Source organism: Lipophrys pholis (genome assembly GCF_963383615.2).
Source record: "Lipophrys pholis genome assembly, chromosome: 20".
Taxonomy (NCBI): Eukaryota; Metazoa; Chordata; class Actinopteri; order Blenniiformes; family Blenniidae; genus Lipophrys; species Lipophrys pholis.
In genome coordinates this window covers 1501959-1521531 of record NC_137648.1, presented here as the reverse complement: position 1 = coordinate 1521531, position 19573 = coordinate 1501959, and the positions used below count along the sequence as shown (strand labels likewise).

General features: G+C 42.3%; 1 protein-coding gene across 1 annotated transcript in view; it reads right to left on the bottom strand.

The window, feature by feature from the left end:
- Positions 1-19573, bottom strand: part of cnksr2a (connector enhancer of kinase suppressor of Ras 2a) — a gene marked incomplete at both ends in the record, with an annotated part of 59361 nt that overhangs the window by 25834 nt on the left and 13954 nt on the right. Inside the window, 9 exons of the mRNA XM_080489816.1 lie at positions 4-116; positions 1647-1793; positions 4365-4433; positions 4611-4670; positions 4850-4969; positions 7637-7678; positions 8017-8104; positions 16970-17172; positions 17508-17671. Of these exons, the coding sequence (XP_080345942.1) occupies positions 4-116; positions 1647-1793; positions 4365-4433; positions 4611-4670; positions 4850-4969; positions 7637-7678; positions 8017-8104; positions 16970-17172; positions 17508-17671 (1006 nt within the window). The remainder of the gene's footprint in view (positions 1-3; positions 117-1646; positions 1794-4364; positions 4434-4610; positions 4671-4849; positions 4970-7636; positions 7679-8016; positions 8105-16969; positions 17173-17507; positions 17672-19573) is intronic.

Below are 19573 nucleotides of genomic sequence, written 5' to 3'. Positions count from 1 at the left end.
TACTGTGGCGTGTACGGCTCGGCGGGAGGGGGCGGGATGTAGAGGTCCTGCAGGGCGGAGCTCTTGGTGGGCGTGCCGGAGGGCGTGGCCGAACTGCTGCCGGGGCTCCTGGTTGGCTGCAGGAAGAGCAAACGTTTAGGACGCGGTTTTTTTTACCAATCTGAACTTGTCTTTGAGTGTGGAGTTTGGAGGAAGGTTGGAGTTTGTTTGTGTTGATTACTGTGTACCTCAGTTTGTTTTCAGGGAGCTTACAGATCTGTGTCAATCAGAGTAATACCCCTGATGACCTGTGGGGGAAGTGTTGAGCAGTATTGCTCATGTGCAACCATTGAAGGACAAAAACACAGAAATGGTGGATTTCTTCGAGTAAAGACTATGTGGATACAAACCTATTGCCTATTAGAGATTTCTGAGAAAAAACTTTTTTGGGGGGGAGATCTCCAATGGCCTGTGGTGAAAATTTCGACAAAATCCGTGCAGTAGTTTTAATGCTAACAGACAGACAGACAAACAAATACACACAAATATTCTATTACGTCCTTGTTGACATAATTACCTCACCTGTAATTTCTCACAAAGAATTTCTGCCTCACTGTTGATTTTCGATGTTACACTACACTAAATTCCACTGCCCTCTACTGGAGGTACTGGTGAATAACCAACGTAAGGTGACACGTGGGCGTATAAAGGCAATGGTGTATGACAAGTTTTGAAAATGCATGTATGAATTGAAAGCCCCGTTCACACAATGTGAAATCGCTTGGGTTTGAGGGAGGGAGTTTTCAAAAAGTTGTGTTTTCAGTGGGTCCGACCCCTGAACGTTTTACGTTTTTACTTGAAAATGTTGTGTAAAACTGGGCCTTGGTCTGTAAAGGAAACAATAATGTGTCTTTACTTCAATAAATCACAGTTTAATGGACGATTCTGGTTAAAAATGTTCACATTTCTGCTATGATCAATGTGTTTTATGCATCTTATTTTAGCAGTTCAGTGTAAGTCCAACTTGATCTGCACAGCAGATTATCCTAATCAGCACAACTAAAATATAAAAACGGACAAAAAAAATTCCTTTTTAAAAATCTGTAATTTTTTTTGGTGACATATTTGTTGCCAGAATTTTCTTGCGAAAAAATCCAAAAAGCCATTTGTCATTCTGACATTTGCAAGAAGAAAGAAAAAAAAAAAAGATTTGTCACTCAGTGACTACAAATGATTCAGGATAAGACTGAATAAATCTCCCCGATGACAAGCAACCTACTGACGTGAACACAATAGCAGTCAAGACTACCGACTTTCTTTCCTACGAAAAAGAAACATGGTGACCGTGTCCTCGGCGCACAGCAGTCACTTACAAAACGAGGATCCGAGCGCTTTTTTTTTTTTTTTTTCTTAGTTTCATCTTTGTGATCAGTCATAATGAGGGGAATACATTTCATCACTCGCGTGGAGCTGAGGGAACGTGGGCGTCGGGTGCCATCGCTTTGCCTCGTCCCGTTCACTTCGCCGTGTTTCAGCTGAGCCGCAGCTCCCTGACCCAATTACACGCTTTTGGCTGTGGCCGTACGGGGAGCGCCAACGCTGCGGGGAATTGATGTGGGCCAGCGCCGTGCCTTAATAAAGTCTATAAAAGGTAGCGCCGGTCCCACCTGCAGAGCCAGGGGTTTCCAGCGCATGTTCTTCAGCAGGGCCGGGGCGGAGCTGAGCGTGCTCTGCGGACGCTTCTTCAGGGTCAGGGACACCACGCCTTTATCCGCCCTCAGCGAGCCCACCAGGTTACGCAACTGCCAGCCCACCTGTGGACAGCAGGGGAGGGAAAGTTAAGGTTGAAACTCCAGGACCTCCTTCCCTCTGTAATCAATGCAAACATCCACTCCGTGGTTTGGACTGCGGCGAGCGTTCCTGTGTTTGAATTCCGTCCATGTCGTGATTGGATCTCGCCAGTTGAGCCTTCTGTGCAAAGGCAAGTGGGTGTGGAGGTGGGAAGTCTATCTATAGCTCCCTCGTGTGATATAACCTGCCCTCCATTTCAAAACAAAGGCATCTTATCACGTATCTTTTTCACATTTTTTGCCCACGGTGTGCGGAATAACCGTGTCAGAACAAAAGCAGCACGTAAACAAAGACAGTCATACCCCGCTCCTCGTGCTCACGCGGGATGTGGCGGTAAAGTGAGTGGGGGCTGCAGGGAAAGTTGGGAGGATGTGATTGCAGTAATTACAATGTGTGTGTGTGTTTGTGCATGGTAAACAAAGGGCCCGGTCTGCAGTGAGGGGTAAACACTGCAGCCCACCAGAGGAGCAACACGCACCACAAACCATCATATCACCTTTCCACAGAGAAGCTACTTTTTCTTTACTATATGAAGATCATGTTTGGATATAATATCTTATAAGTTTGACTTTTTGCTCCATGTTTGGTCTCCTCCTGCGGAGCATGTGTCTGTTCCTCTAACGACCGACTCCAGTGAAAGAATTCAAAAACTTGTGCTATCTTTTTAGATCTTATCGTTTATTTACCACTTCAACAGTCACAGTTTTGATTACCGTATTTTCTGGACTAAACATCCAACCAGAGTATAAGTAGCGTCTATTAAAATAATGCATTTACAAGACATCGTTTTAACTTTTTCGTTCAGAAAACTTTTTAATAAACAAAATTTGGAAAATATAAAAACTTTTCTATAGGGGTATTATTGTCGGAAAACTATTTGTCAATGCATATGGAGAGTTTCTGTTTGAATTTCAATCCGTCTGTCCAAAGCCAGAGTTGTCAAGGTGAACCTGAATCTGCAAAAGTTGTCTCGTAATTTGTCTGTCTGTAATTAGGTATTTAAATGTGTAAGAAATCTGCTCATCTGTAATAAAATTTGTACAAGTAATAGGATTTGTCAATGTGTACTAAGATATTTGTAGTTGAAAAGTCTGTTTTCAGCTTCAAATGCTGAAAATAAAACTCACCAGTTAGGAATCTAACAGTTACACAATTGGATAATTGGATGTTTTATTTCCATGTGACTTTTGCGACAGTTCTGCCTTGACAGGATTCAAAGCTGTAAAGCCTGGGTTTTACTGCCCTGAGCACAGGCTCACAGGCTCCTTCATTCTGACGGTCTGCCAATGCTGAGATGGTTCCAGTGAAAGTCACAGTTTGCATACGTTCATGACAACTTACACTGAAAGCAGAGCATTTGGGTATCAAATCAATTTAATCAGCGATGAGGCGCCATCATTCCTACAACTGCAGCAAAGTGATCGAAATGAAAATCTAGTGAGCTGTAAAAACAGGGACAAGTTCTCCCAAAGACCTGTTTGTTACCACTGCATTAGGGCTTGAGTATCATTAGTGAACGTGGTGTGATTTTTAAGAGGACGAGTTACTTATCACTATCACACACATTGACATGTATTGTCACTGGTACTGTATCAAACGGTTTATTTTAAGATATGTGCTGATTGTTTATCAAGGCTAAACTTGTCTGAACGAGCCTGTGAGCCCCTCTTCAGGGCAGGAAAACCCAGGCTTCACAGCTTCGAATCCTGTCAAGGCAGACCTGTAGCAAGCAAAAGACCTCTGTGAAAAGAAAAACCTGCCGACCGACAGACCGACTACAAGACGACGTTTGCTGATTCAGGTTCACATTGACCGCTCTCCCTTTGGACAGACGGACTGAGATACAGACAGACAACTCTCCATACGCACCGATTAATAGTCTCACTACAATAATGCTCCCAACAGTTTTACGTTTACATGGTAATTCGTACGTTTTCCGTTTCCACGGAAGCGGCAGAAATGCCGAAAACGATGCCGCGTCATGGGTTGGCGATGCTTGTTGGTTTTTGTAACGAAGCCACACACACACACACACATGGAGAATAATACGCTATAAACATTAACAATGGGAGTACGTCTCAATCAGGATCAATTATGAACTGCATGTGAACAATAATTGTAATTGGATTTTTCCAATGTAATAAAGCCAATAATGTAACCTCTTCCCAATCGTATAATCCATTAATGGAATAAAATCTTTAATCTAATAAACTGAACACGATTCAAGTTGCATTAAAAAAAATAAAAAAATTCTAAATGTAATCTGATCTTCTGTGCAGTTTGCTTCTCAACAATACGTGTAGAGGAAGTAATAATCATCATATTCAGAAATATTTTACAATGTTATCCCATTATTATTTTACAATGATATATCTAAATCGAAATAAATGACAGATATGAGCTCAAGCAACAATTACACCGACGTAATAAACAAATTACATTAGGATTTTCTTTCTCGCCCTCAAAAAGGAGGAACGTCTCATAATGTGAGTGTGTGAAGAGATTCTGGTCGAGCAGGAGTCATTTCCACCCACCACAGTCTGATGATTGACTTGAATGACTTCGTCTCCGGCGTGGATCTTCTTGCAGCGGTCGGCCGGAGACTTCAGACACACAGAAAGCAAAGCGGCCGGCGTGAATTGATCTGAGCTCATCGATCGGGCCAAGTTTGACAACAAACTGGATTTGAATGAGCAACGACGCAGCAGTGAGGCGACGCCTCGCAGACGACTGCGAGCAATCCGACACGCCGCCATGGAAACAAAGATAAGGCAGCTCACCCCCTCCGTCGTGCCTGTGATTACATGGAGGCCGTCGTACGTTGACTTGATGTACATTCCCTGATGGACGGGAGAGAAAATATCAGAGATGAGAAACTTCACATTTTCTGCAGGTGAACATTAAGTCTGAACCCAGAATGAGTGTGAAGGAAGTTTCCTTCACCGTTAAATCAAATTCTCATGTTTCAGTCAGATCCTGATGATCTTAACCAAGTCAACAGAAGGACTGAAGTCATTACCAGGCCCTCGGACGGTTTGATGTTGGTGAGGTGAACCAGCTCCAGGTGGGCCGACTGCGACACCAGCGGGTCGGACGACACACACACGATGTGCTCACACACCTCCGACAGCGTCTTACACTGCAGAGCAGGAAGAAGACAAGGAGGGAGCGCAGCAGATCAGGCTTTCATGGCTTTTTTCCTCTCTTAAAGACTCGGGGAAACAGATTTGTATTCGTAGGAAACCTCTTTGTGTTTCCTTTTAGATTTCCCTCCGGGGAAGAAAGTTGGCGGCGTTAATGCAATAAGAGCGTACTGGTGGCGCTTCTCGTAGCATTTTAAAGAGGGTTCGCGTTGGACTCGATTCCTCGGGACATTTCTTTCATTTCCATGAGACGTTAATGAGCTTTTCCTGGGCTTTTTCTGCAAATGTTTGTTTTGTGAAACAGAAAATGTGACTGTTATTAGCCAGCGTGGAGGCTCGGTTCTATTTTTAATCTGTTTTATAGATATCAGATTTTTTTTTGAAAATCGAATGGCGTAAATGATGACCTCTAGTGGTCAGAATAATAATGCAGCAACAATGTAGATTGGAGATACAGCAGAAGAGATCGTCAAGATGTATAGAACTAGGTAAAAAAGAACTAAGTAAAAAAGAACTAAGTAAAAAAGAACTAGATAAAAAAGATGACATATATATCCGCCTCCCGCCTTTTAGATTTTATAGAGTTTATCCAGATCTCCACTGTTTTAAGTTTTCAGGAATCATCGTTGTGGTGAGTCGTAGCTGCGTTTAGGCCCAAACGCAGGGAAATATCACAGTTTTTTTTTTTTAAATACCCGGGTACATGTGAACGTGGCCTACGTGTCCTGGATGATCTACGGCCACATGAAGGTTTTCAGTTTTCACTGTTAAACAGTCTTTTATTACAGGGCCTGATTGCTGCGGTTCCTCTCTGGTCACTAGTCGTGACAATGGGGTTGAGGTTAGTGCACGTTACGCCTGAGCTTCCCTTCAGGAGGACAGAAACCATGAACAAGACCAGTTTGGATGAGGCGGGTAAACGTCGAGGTGGATATACTGCAGGAGCCCCCTCTTCTTTGTACTTAAATAAACTTAAATAAAACAACTCTGTTACGTCAAATCCCCACAATGCTTCAGTGAACTCCCGATTCCGGGACGTTTCAGTGTCCATTCGCATCTTTTCCAAAGGAACCCTGGGCGTTAGTTTCCCACAGCGGTGAAGAACGGTAATGATATGTTCTTTAACTTGGCAGTCACGAAGGGACCAGCATTCAACACGCTGTCCACTGTCTCAGAGGTAATTCCTTTAGCAGAAGAAAGTAGCTGGACTAAAAAGTGCTGACTGTGTTTTATGGTGATTCTACAGGAGCAGCTCTCAAACTTTATAAAGAACGATTAAAAAAAGACATTTAACTTCCTGATATATTGAGAGTGAAGTCTGAGACTGTCATTCTGCTGAACGGAGCCTTTCCAGAATCAGACGACTCCTGCTTCCTCATTATTTCTCAGAGAATCTGAGCCTGAACTGAAGCTAACCGCGTTAACGGCCGCCGCGTTACGTAATTAGCGACGCTCATTAGCAACACGTGTTGGGCGAATCAGACGCTCGCCTGTGAAAAGGTCAATTAATCTTCATGCGTCCACCAGCGACTTCCTGCCGGCGCATGTTCCTGTTTCACTTCATTAAATGTCAGTTTTTAAGCCCGCGGGCTCCACAAATCCTAATAAAGTCGGATAAAGCTGCTCTCAGAACCCGATTGTCCTTCAAGTAATGAAAAAAATATTTTCTACTGTTGATTAGTACCGGTATACAATATTTGTCTGAACACTTTTTAAATGCATGTAGAAGATCTCAGTGAAATATACTATTTATGAACAGAAAAAGAGGTTTAAAATCATTTTAATCCAGTTAAAGTCGCATCACAACAGTGTAAAAAAACCTGCACTTTAAATATCTTAATAAATACGTTCGTAGATTTTAAATATTATTTGTTAAAGAATTTTCCTTAATGTTGCAGCTACTGCTATATAATATATACATATTTAATCAAATTATTCAGTACATAATTATTCCAATTCTGTCCAGCAATGAGCTGTATACTTTATTATTTATGTCTAATTTGTATACAAAGAAGAAAATATATCAAAGATTAAAGGATTAATAAGGTGTAATAAGAATAATGTGTTATTTTGAACATGAATAGTACATAATGTACATAAATGATTATGATTATTGATAATATAATAAAAAAAATAGTACAATTTGATTTGTAATTGGAATTTTTTAACATTGCAATACTCAAGAAACAAATTGTTAACCTGTCATATATATGAACTTTAGTGTAATATTTATTGTATATTTAGCTACGGCCCTGTTTTTACGCGATAACTTTTTCAAGTGAAAACTCAAAACTTTCATTGTTTTTTTGGTGTCCGTTTATATGAAAACGGTTCTTGGAGTTACTGAAAATGCAACTTTTTGAAAACAGCTCCCAATGTAGAACTTTTCGAAAAACGCTCCGACTCAAGTCTCCGTGGAAACGGGAGCGAAAATAACTTCTTGAAAACGCTCCGACTCAAGTCTCCAAAGAAATAGGAAATAATGAAACTTCTTGAAAACGCTCCGACTCTGTCTCCATGGAAACACAACTTTTATGAAACGCTGCTATTGCACATGCACAGTAACTGCAGTAAACAGTTCCGCGGTCCGGCACGCTCACAACATAGTTTTCAGCATTTCAGTAGAAACAGACATCGACAGCCTGAGATGCACCACAACTCACCACATGAAGGATTTTGTTCTCCGTCTCAAACACCGTACAGTCCTGCAGGATTAAAAGAAAAGGTTTGGATTGGATTTCTTCCAAACATCGTCCATCTCATATTTGCTGTTACAGTAACCCCCCCCCACACACACACACACACCCCCACCCACACACACACACACACCCAGCATGCTCCACACCCCCGCAGATAAACACACATTTCTACTTTATTCACACACAGCAGTCATACAGACTGTAAAAGGACGGAAATAGCAGAGAATAGAAGAGTCTCGCTGGAGGATGCAGAGTCTGAGGCTGCTGCTGCATTACGCCCACACACACACACACACACACACACACACACACACACACACACACACACACACACACACACACACCTGCTGTACGATGGTGGTGAGCTCCAGGCACAGCTGGATGACATTATTTCGGGTTACTGAGTAGTCGGCCACGGTGGCGAAGGGAGACCTGCGAGGAACAGATAACAGAATCTTCCATAGCGTCGGACTCCAGGAGACGGACAGCGGCATTGTGAGCGGGACGATAAACCGACACGCAGACACGAGTGTGAAACCGCCACGTTATGAGCGTCTCATCCAAAACACAGGGAGGGAAGAAGCAGAGAGGGTTTTTATCCACTTAAGAGAGGATTTACAAGAAGTTTTAGAAGCTTTGCGGAGTATGTTTTCCCCCGTGAACAAGCTCAGATTAACACAAAACCACCAGAAGACCATTAAAAATGTACGGAATTGTAAATAATACTTATTTAATTATTAGTTATTATTATTATTTTCGTTAGGGCTAGGGTTAGGGTTAGCAAAATAATTAAATTATTAAAAAAGAGAGAAATAAAAGAAGCACAATATGTGCCGAATTAGCCTGTTGTGACGTTGTGGTCAAAAGGTGGAACTTTTCGTAACTCGGCCTGGAAACGGGGGAAAAAAACACAACTTTTCTGAAATGCTACTACTGCGCATACTCACCACGGCCGTAGTAACTAGTAGTAGTTCTGCACATGCTCAGTAGATAGACGATAAGAACAATGTTGTTTTTGCCTTAACAATGTGATCCAAACTAAAAGTTTGTTTGAAATGTCACAGGTACAATTTAGATCCAATTTAAATTTGGAAAAAAAACAACAACAAAAAAAATAAAATCCATATATATATATATATATATATATATATATAAAATAAAACAATTTTCATGGACTTTTTATATTTTTTTCATGGGCTTATCTTGGGCTATGCATTCCCTTGTGGTTAGAGCAGTTTTAGCAACATTAGCTATCTATTTTAACCCCCCCCCCCCCCCCCCCCACACACACACACTTTTCTTGTTTATTCCCTTTATTATCTTTTCTTAAAAAAAAACCCAAAAGAAACCCTATTAGTAATTTTTATGATTTTCATTTAACCATTTTTACAGTGCTTCTTTTAATCATTTGTCGTAGTTTGAGCTATTTTATCCATTGTTTAGTAATTCCACCATCACTGTGGTATGAAAATAAAATATAAGACTATAAGACTTTTCTGAAAATGTCAGGGAAGGTCTATGTCACCATTATTTTTGTTTATGGCGGGACGACATTGTAATAGCTGACTACGACTCGAAAAGAAAACCTGTCTAACTTTTCAAGTGATGTACGTTTATGTCTTCCATGTTTGATTATCAGAGAAAAGTTCATGTAAATGTACGGCCAGCACTGCCTTCACTGAGGGGCTTTGAATAAATGTCTTGTGTGATGTCACTGCGATACAGTTTGCCGTGTTAATACCATATTCTCTTCATGCGATTTTGTTGTGTTCCTCATATAAAGTACATTTTCGAGCTTCACCACTTCGATTTAAACACAAATTTTACTATCAGAGTTCGCCTAATGATTTTTATCTCAACCCTAGTTTATAGCACATTTTTCTCCGTGTGTGTGTGTGTGTGGTTTCATTACCAAAACAACCAACGGCGCCAACTTGTGGCCCGGCATGCTCACTATTCTGGAACGAAAATGAACCGTCGTCAGGTACTCGGAGACACTCGTCGGCGTCGTGACGGCTGCAGGTTCCCATCTGCCACCGAGCCGCTGCCAAACGGCTCATTTCTTCTGCGAGAGACTAAATGAGGCGAAACCAGCGGCTCCTCTGGCGTCGCTGGCAGCCGAGGCGTTCCAGTCACTAACGTGGTGCAGCTGGAAGCCTCGCAGCCACGAAATATAGAAACCAAATCACTTTTTTTTTTTTTACCAGCACTGCTGGTTTTTTTTTTTTTTGAGGTGATGTTCACAGAAGTGATGTTCACAGCTATTCCCGTGGCTTGTGAGATGGTGGCTGTGAATTGTGACACTCTGTCTCTGGCTGTCGGAGCGAGGGTCACTTTGACGGCTTTTTCTCCGGGATATGAACTTTCTCGTCTCGCTGGGTGAATTAAAGAGGCTTCGCTCGCTTCGTCACTGCAGCAGTACAAATGACTGAAGCTTCATACCGATTCGTTTTGTTTTTTATTCGTACAAATACCCAGATTTATGCGGATCCTTGTTACACAAATATACACCATTTATATGTTGAATTTTTATGAATTAGTAATTTAGACTCTTATTTTTTAATATTTAATCAATGCTTTCGTTTAGTTCAGTTTATATTTTTTATTTATTTATTTTTAATTAAATAAGCTCATTAAATAGATCACTGTGATGGAGCATATATATATATTTATTTATTTTTTTTATTTTAATTTTTTTAATTATTATTATTATTTATTTATTTTTTCCTTGGATTAATTGTTTTGCAGTCTCGATGAATCTACTCATGTTTATTAGATGCCTGGACGTGAATCCGTCCATCTGTTGCCCCTTTATTCTGCAGCCTCTACATTTCAGAAGTTGCTCTGGACGGCAGGTTTCCCTGCAGGATTCAGTGAAGCAGGTTAAATAGGCCACTTTTGCGGAAGTGCCCTCGCCACATATTGACCACTTCTCCTTGAATCCAGGTCTCAGAAACAAACACGCACACGGACACGCAACGCTGCCAAAAACAAACATACTCTGAGTCTGAGTGAAGTGAAATGGTGTGAGAAAAAAAAAAAAAAAAGGTTATTAAAGCACTTTGATTTTGCTGCTTTGCCACCGGCGGCTGCTAAATGTCTCCCACACGCCTCGCTCAGAGCGTCCACATTTCACTGTCAAGTTTGTTTTTATAAAAGCTCATTTTGCTGTGAGAAGAGGCTCTTTCAACCCCCCCCCCCCCCCGCCCGTTCGCCCTCCACAGTGCTTCTAAATGAGGTCTGGTGTAACGCAGCATAATGGACCATTCAGGTGTGAGCGAGGCGCTAACGATAAGCCGATGCTAATGGGCTGCTAATGACGCCGCGCACAAAAGCAGCCGCACGCCGTTACAGATACGACAGATCAGAAGTGACGGCGTGAGGGGCTCCGTTGTTCTAAAGACCCAGATAAGAAATCGGCCACAGTCTCTGGTGGATGATTTATCCGCGGTGTGATTTGGGTCATGGAGATTGAGGCTGAGTGCTATATATACATGCAGGACCTGAGGCGCCGCAGACGGTTTGCAGCACTCAGACGACACTTCTTCTTCTTTTTTCTTCTTCTTTTTTAACTCCCCAACAAGTGTCACCGCGCGATTCACGAGTCCCAGGCCACGTTTACAACATTTCCAAGTGGAAACGGAAAACTTTCGTTGCTTTTTGGGTTCATACGACATTGCTGGAGGAACTATATGAAAACACTCCGACTCTGTTTCCATAGAAACGAGGGATGGAAAGAGCGAGAGCTCAATGGGGAAAGGACTCCCGGTTAATACGTTAATGGGAGACCCTTCTTTGACTGACCGTCTGATTGACTCTGATAACAAACAGGGAGAGCTGACGTCTTAAAGTGGTTTTCCATTCTTACAAAGTCTGGACAGCAAATGGTCCGACACCTGACTGCACACTCATAAAGAAAGGTACCATGTTGAGCTTCCAGGACCTTAACAACGACTAGAATCTACTAAATCTGGACCATTTCAGATATTTACAAATCAAAATTGGAGACAACATTTTGGATATTTTCCAAACAGCCTACAACAACGGCACATACATAAAAACCTTTTTCAAAACAATATCGTGCCCTTGAGAATTTAAAAGGAGATGATGCAGGACAGCAACGGTTGACTACAGGCTCTGCCTCCTGGAGGAAATACAGCTGGAAGGAGAGCTTCTGTACTCCATCACAGGAAGCTCAATCGTCAATTTAAAATCTGTTTTAACTTTAGAATCATGTACCTCAGCGACATGGAAGAACTTAAATGTGCAAAGAGGGATAAATGATTATTGAGACTTCTGTTAATCACAAGCAAGAAGGCTCCGACCAGAAAATGTCTGAAAAGAAACATCCCCAGTATAAACGACTGGATTGATGTTGTTTACAATATATATATATATATATATATATATACTCTATATATACACTATGGAGAGAATCACATTTAAAATAAGATATAAAATGTATATTTTTGCTGAAATTTGGTCAAGCTGTCTCATCTATGTTTTAACTGTCAGGCCTGATTTTGTGTAGTAACAACATTCCCCCATGGGGGGGCGCAACCTCAAACTCTACCATGAAATAGAGAATGAATATGGTCACATGAGCACATTGATGTATGTGTGAGATGTTTCTTCAGAGATGGATCTTCTCCTGCTCTTTGTTCCATTATTGTATTTTTTTTTTTTTTTTTACATTTTCTGAAACAATTTAAATTTTAATTAAATTACAAAAAAAATTTAAAAAGGAGAAAACAACTGTTCTAAACCTGCCACTGCACACGCTCCACGGCCACAGTAGACACTTGCTCTGCACATGCTCAGTAGAGACAATAAGAACAATGTTTCCTCCAGAGTGTCATGACTCGCAGTCTATAGTCTCCTGGGACTTGGTACTTTTATTTTGAAAGTCACCGTAATAACAATCCAACTTGGTGGTCTGTCTGCGTTCTGCCATCGGGACTTTTTTGCACCCAAACGTCACTTTTTTTGTGAACGAGGGTGGATCTTTAATTGGAAAAACTTTGTTACCACAAAACGCTATGTTCAATATGTGTGAGCTCACAAGATTAAATATCGTGGAGTAAATCATTTTCCAAGCAGTTTACTTTGAATAATCAGGTTTTATCAATCTGATGAAGGGATGAAGACGTGACCAGGTCCTGTTGGTTTGATTCCTTTAAAATGCCTCCTTCCTGGAATATAGTAATAATATTTGATCCTTCATGTTTATAAAATGCAGCCGCTGAACGATGAAGAAGACAGATTTAAAAAGTTTGTTAAAAACTGATCCATTTCTTTGAGAAAAGTTTTAATTTCTGCTCCTTTACTGCGACTGTTAAAAGTTTCAGAGCATTAAGGAGCTATAAGTGAAATACATTGGACATAACCGTCGGTCCTTGTGGCGGTCTTATTAATTCATAGCGACGGTGCTTTTAAATGTGCACATAAAGATGCAATGAGGAGTCCAGAGCGGCTGATCGGCGGCTGAGGATTTGAGAAAATTAGGACTAAAAGGAGGTTTGGAAGAGAAGCGTGGGAGAAGCAGAGAGGCGACGACGGTGTGTGACGTTATTTTATATAATGCATGAAAAGATGGAGACACGTTAGGAAAAGCTCAGAGCGCACTCATGGTATGAATCTACACTTATAGATCTGGATCATATTATAGCTTTTGATGTTTTCTTATGGAGTTAGTATCTCGACTTCTCGCAAAGTTTAATCTCTTCTGCCTCGGCTCAAAGCCAGTCTGCCTCTCCAATCTGATTAAAATCTCTTTCATAATTTCTCTATTATATTAAAGCTTGACGTTTTATTCTGGATCCAGAATATGATCTCTCAGAATGAAATCACTTTTTGGTTTGCAGGTTGAAAATCAGGTTTAATTATTCTATCAACAAACCAACATGTATATAAAAATATAACTGATGGCAGATATATACAATTCTCCTTAGATTAGACTTCTTGGGTTTTATAGTCTCAATTGTTTTATTCTATTTTTTAACGTTTCCTCTATTTTAATGGTGAACTGATGTTAAATTTCAGTTTAAGTTGTTAAGCTACGTATATTCCATGTATGAAATGGGCCATATATATTGAAGAAATCCTTCATCACTTGTAGTATTAATTATCTGACCCACAAAACAATATATCCATACATTAAGTGCTCTAATATTCAATATTTAATGTTTTTTTTTTTTCAATGTGTCAAATTTGATCCGTGTGTTTTTCTCATCCTGGTGGATTTTTCTATCTAAATTGTCCTTTTTAACACATAAAATAATGCATCGTCTGCATAGTGAGTGAGACGACTCCACACGAAGACCAGATGAAGCCGAGCCTCCCAGAGCTGTCGTCGCTCCGACATTAAGTGAAACAATGAAAGATGTAAAGCCGACCGGAATAAATGTTTGAAATAAACATGAAGCTCTAAAGCGTTTTGCTTTAATAAAATAAGATCTATACTTTTTTTCTACGCTTGACGTGCTGCCCTTTTGCACGATAACCACTCTCATCAGAAAACACCTATGCCAACCCTAAATGTGACTTTTACTCACTTATTCCTCTTTCTGCGTATACTATGTGCAGTTTAAAATACTCTACTGTCGTGTCGCTGCCGCGTATAAACAGTTCTGCTGCCTCCTGTGACTGATGAGTGTTTTTTTCTCCTTCACTTCGCCGTCGGCCGCACGCAGCTGCAGAATCTCCTCGTTTTGTGCGACTCGCTGAATAAAAGCAGGGAGGGAGGAAAAAAAGGAGCTTTTGACGGCGTTTATACGTCCAGAAGCTGCTGAGTTTATCCCTTTCTCAATGCCGCTTTGCCATTTACAGTTGCATCACTGTGCGTAGGCGAGCGTGGGCATTTGAATGTGTGTGTGTGGGTGTGTGTGTGTGTGTGTGTGTGTGTGTGTGTGTGTGTGTGTGTGTGTGTGTGTGTGTGTGTGTGTGTGTGTGTGTGTGTGTGTTTTGTGTGAGCGTTGGCGTTTGTACGTTGTCCGGGTGTGTGTTATTTCCCCGCGGCCCGGATGGCCTGGGGACAGGTGTGGGCGCCTGGCATTTGGAGCAGCCATGTCAGAGAGCTTTCAGTGTGTGTGTGTGTGTGTGTGTGTGTGTGTGTGTGTGTGTGTGTGTGTGTGTAGATCGTGTCGAGTCATGAATAAATGAAGCGACGGAGCAGTGAGGAGACGAACATGGAGAGAGAGAGAGGGGGAAAGAATCACGTCTGACATGATTAAAGAGTGAAACGGTCGGAGTGACTGGAGCTTCAGGGTTCAGCAAACCGGCACTCGAACCTCCGGCGTCACGGTGGTGTAGTGGTTCGCACTTTCACCTCACAGTTTTTGTTCCTGGTCCAAATCTGGTCTTTGTAATTTGGAGTTTTCTCTAGTGAGACATTAGTTTAGAAGCCATATGACTGGATCTTGGCCGTCAAGGTGGAGCAGTGGTTAGCACTGTCACCTCACATTGAGGCAATCCATGGTTCAATTCCTGGCTTTGGAGCATTTCTAATATGGATTTTGCATGTTCTTCCTGTAAATGAGTTTTCTTCAGCGTGTACTTGTACTGCAGTGGTTAGGATAGTCACCTCACATTAAGGAAATCCCTGGTTCAATTCTGGGGTTTTCTATGTGGAGTTTGCGGGTTCTTCCTGTGCATCTTTTCTTTTTACTAACACACATTAAACATTTCTGGTCTCTCAGCCGGATAGTGGTGTAGTGATTAGCCCCCACAGCAACAATATCTCAAGTTCGAGTCCTGCTGTCAGTGTTTTGTGTGGAGTTTGCATGTTCTTCCTGCCCATGGGTTAGTTTTCTAATGGTTCACCTTAGAGTATTTATAATATGTTCTAACATCAGTGTTATGGTAGTGTAGTGGTTAGCACTGTCACCTCACATTATCCATGGTTCAATTCCTGGCTGTGGAGCATTTCTAATATGGAGTTTGCATGTTCTTCCTGTAAATGAGTTTTCTTCCGTGTGTACTTGTAGTGCAGTGGTTAGGATTGTCACCTCACATTAAGGAAATCCCTGGTTCAATTCTGGGGTTTTCTATGTGGAGTTTGCATGTTCTTCCTGCCCATGGGTTATTTCTTTTCTCCGGGTACTCTTTAGTGTACCTATGATACGTCAGTCCTAGGGTGTAGTGGTTAGCACCGAAGTAAGAATATTCCCTGGTTGGAGTCCAGTGTGTCCAAAGAACACGGGTTTGAGGTGAATTGGTGGCTCCAGACGATGTGTAATGTGAGTACCGCAAATTTATACTTGAGTAAATTTGTTCCATTGTGTTGAATTACAATTAAAACAGCCTTGAGTGCTTTTCTCAAAAATTACATAAAGTATCAGTAACTTTTAAATTTGTTTCAATGCATCAAATATCTTCATAGTACATAACTCAAACAGTAAAGTAAAGGCGACACTACAGTCTGTTTAATTCATGAAGTATATTTCACGTGTTGTTTTCCTGTCTAAATGATGTGGCGCTTTACCTGAAAGCTTAATAAGATGTTCAGTTGTCGTCTTTTCAGTCATTCAACGGTTTAGTTTTCTCCTTCGTCTTTAAAACAGGAACGGCACTGACGTGCTGATAGATTAATATCAAACCAGATTAAATATTTCTACTTAAATCACTTTTTAAAGTTAAACTTTTTTTTACAAACCCTGAAGCTCAAGACATTTTCAAGGCTTCACTCACTTTATCTTTCAATTTTGACCCGAAGATTGTTTGTATTTATTTTTCAGAATTTCACTCTAAATTGTATTTTTGTTATTTTTTGTGTCTAAGATAATACTTACAATTGTTGCTGTTGTTGTTGTTATGAGATTTATTATTGCTGCGTTGTCATTGTTGTTTCCGTTGTTATTGTTGATATTATCATTATTATTGTTGTTGTTGTTGTTGCTTCTGTTGTTATTGGTCTTGTTGTTTCTGTCACTATGATCATCTTTGTCATTGTTGAAGTTGGACTCTTTATTGTCCTACTTGTTATATTGATCATATTTATGTGTTTGTTGTGATCAGGCAGACGGCTTGTCGTTTTGCGTGCACTGTTGACTAAACTGCACGATTGTTTACTACAATACTTTCCACAATGAAAGACAACAGGAAGTAAACAAAGATCACAAACTGTGAAACTGTCCCATCACAGAGACAAACACTCACCTCACTTCATGAGATTAAGAGTTTTTAAAGGCCTTGTGTTTTTTTACAAGCTGAGAATATTCACTCAAAAGCGAGAAACTTAAAAAACCTGAGGTGTTTCTCTGAGTCAGCAGTTTTTAAGGTGGCGCCGACAGAACTCACCTGTCCAGCCAGGCCAGCAGGCTCTTGGCGGCGGTGATCAGGTCCACCACGGAGGTCAGCAGGTCGTTGGGGAGCCGCCGGGAGCTCCTGCTCTCTGATTGGCTGCTGCGGCGCCGGCCCGATATGAAGTTCTGCAGGTTCTTGGCGGAGGCGCCCAGCTTGTGGGCCAGAGTCCGGACGCTCTCCGTCTCCAGACCCGAGTTCTACAGAAAGAGAGAGAGACGGAGGTGAGCTCCACCACGTCCACACAGTTTCGTCTAAAAGAGACGTGGATGATTCACGGAGGCTGTAAAACGGAGTGGGTGAGGATGATGATCACAGTGACATTTATCTGTTATTATATCATTCCGCTCCTGTTTTTGGAGCAATGATTTGTATGAATATGTAACCGGCCCACAGCGAGTTGATTCAGACGTTTATACCTTTAATCCATTCAGAGAGACAGAGACGATATAATGAAGGGTTGACTTCCTGACGGGGGGGGGGGGGGGCGGAGCTTCTGCAGATCTGTCGTCCGATTGGTGGCTATTCAACTCACCAGAGCGCAGAGCAGGTCCACCGCCTCCAGGATGAGCTCCTGGTGGCCGATGCGAGACACTCCCAGCTCCTCCAGCTCGGCGTGGCTGATCCTCAGCAGCCGCTCGCCGCACACGCCGCCGCGCTCAAACACACACACGTACTGCTGCAGACAGTCGTCCAGACCTGCAACACACACACACACACACACACACACACACACACACACACACACACACACACACACACACACACACACACACACACACACACACACACACACACACACACACACACACACACACACACACACACACACACACACACACACACAGGTTATAGTGATATTCAGCGGACGTAGCGGGCGACATTTGGGCTGGTTACCAATGTAAAACGGCTGATTTTATATTTGAAGCTGGAAACGTTTTGAGATTTTTAGCTCATCTGTGGTGCAGAATTTTTGAGTTTCACTTTAGAAAACAAGAAGATATTCCCTCTTTTCTCTCTTCCATTGTGTTACTTTTGTTCCCGTCCCCACATCCTGCCCGAGACTAAATAAACAAAGACAGACTCCAGCTCCGGAGGAGCTAGCTCTCCTCCCAGGGCCGCCGTCGCTCCTGAAGACGTCTGCAGCTCAGACTCTCCCGACACATTCGCCGCCCGATCAATAACCGCACGCATCCCTCCACTGGAAGTTACAGGGTTTCGGGCTGAGCTCCAGAATCACTAATCGGCTTTCCTCTCCGCACTTTCACCGTCTTCTTTCCCTCCTCTTCAAAGTCTTCGAGTCGACCATTTTTTTTCCTCCTCCCGCTGCCGCTCCTGCTGCTTGTTCCAGTTTGTTTGTATGATAGAACAGCTGCCGTGTCTCCCAGAGCCTGTTCGCAGCTTTGTACGCGTTTGCCTTGTTCAAAGGCCGAGTAGCAAAAGGTAAAGGATGAAGCAGAGACTATCTGGGGGGGGGGGGGGGGGGGGGGGGGGCATAAGAGATTTCATTCAGAACTTGGGTTGTATTGTGTTGTCACACTTTGAAGGTTGTTTTCAGTCCATTTAGGAGCAGAAATGAGTCAAACTTCCAGCTACGCTTGTTAATCTTTCCCATATTTTTTTATTATTATTTTATTACCAGGTGTTTCCAGTTAATCTTGGGGCCTTTCACATTTGGATCGTCGGGACTCGGTTCACTTGGGGGGGGGGGGGGGGGGGGGGGGGAGCCGAGAATTTTCACATCTTCATGTGGACCGGGTGGCTTTCACGTTCTCTTTTGAGATCAAACTGCACGAGAAACAAATGTCACGCAATTACACCAGCTGCTGGTTTGGGGGCAAGGCCCTTCCTTTGACTCCTCCCACAATTAGGCAGCTCTGCTCTGGCACATGGCACCACAAGAGGAAGTACTTCCTCCTCGTCCCATGATGGCCATGTGGGGGCGGAGCCAGTCCAGCTCACACAGACACAGCAGATTCTGAATGCAGCTCCTATGATCCAATATTCAAACGGAGGAAAATCAAGGTGAAACTGATTTGGGGAAATAAACTTATACAATACAATACAACATTTTTGGACCAACGAGACTCATGTGAAAGTGTTGAAAAGCTGGACAATATGAACCTTTAAATAGTCTTTTACTCTGGGCTCAAGTGTGATTTGGGATCGTAGAAATCATGTGAGCATGGCGTGGAGGAATGCACAGTGTATGTAGGGGGCGGAGCCTCAACAGCCCTGCAGTAAGCTGTGTGCTATGTGATTGAAGAATGGCACAGATGATCAACTTGCATCAAATCAGGTTGTTTTAGTCAACATCATGTTAAGTTCTCTACTGAGAGGATGAGGTACGACTCCACTCTGCTGGGGTCTGTTACATGAGGGGCGGCTGAGCTGCAGCCCCCCCCCCCCCCCCCCCCCCCCGGCTCCCGACACAATGAACACAACCAGCTTTTAAACTCACACACACACACACACACACACACACACACACACACACACACACACACACACACACACACACACACACACACACACACACTGGGGAATGAGCATTGATTTTGTTCCCCGCTTTCTAACACACTCATCTATCATCAGCAGGCT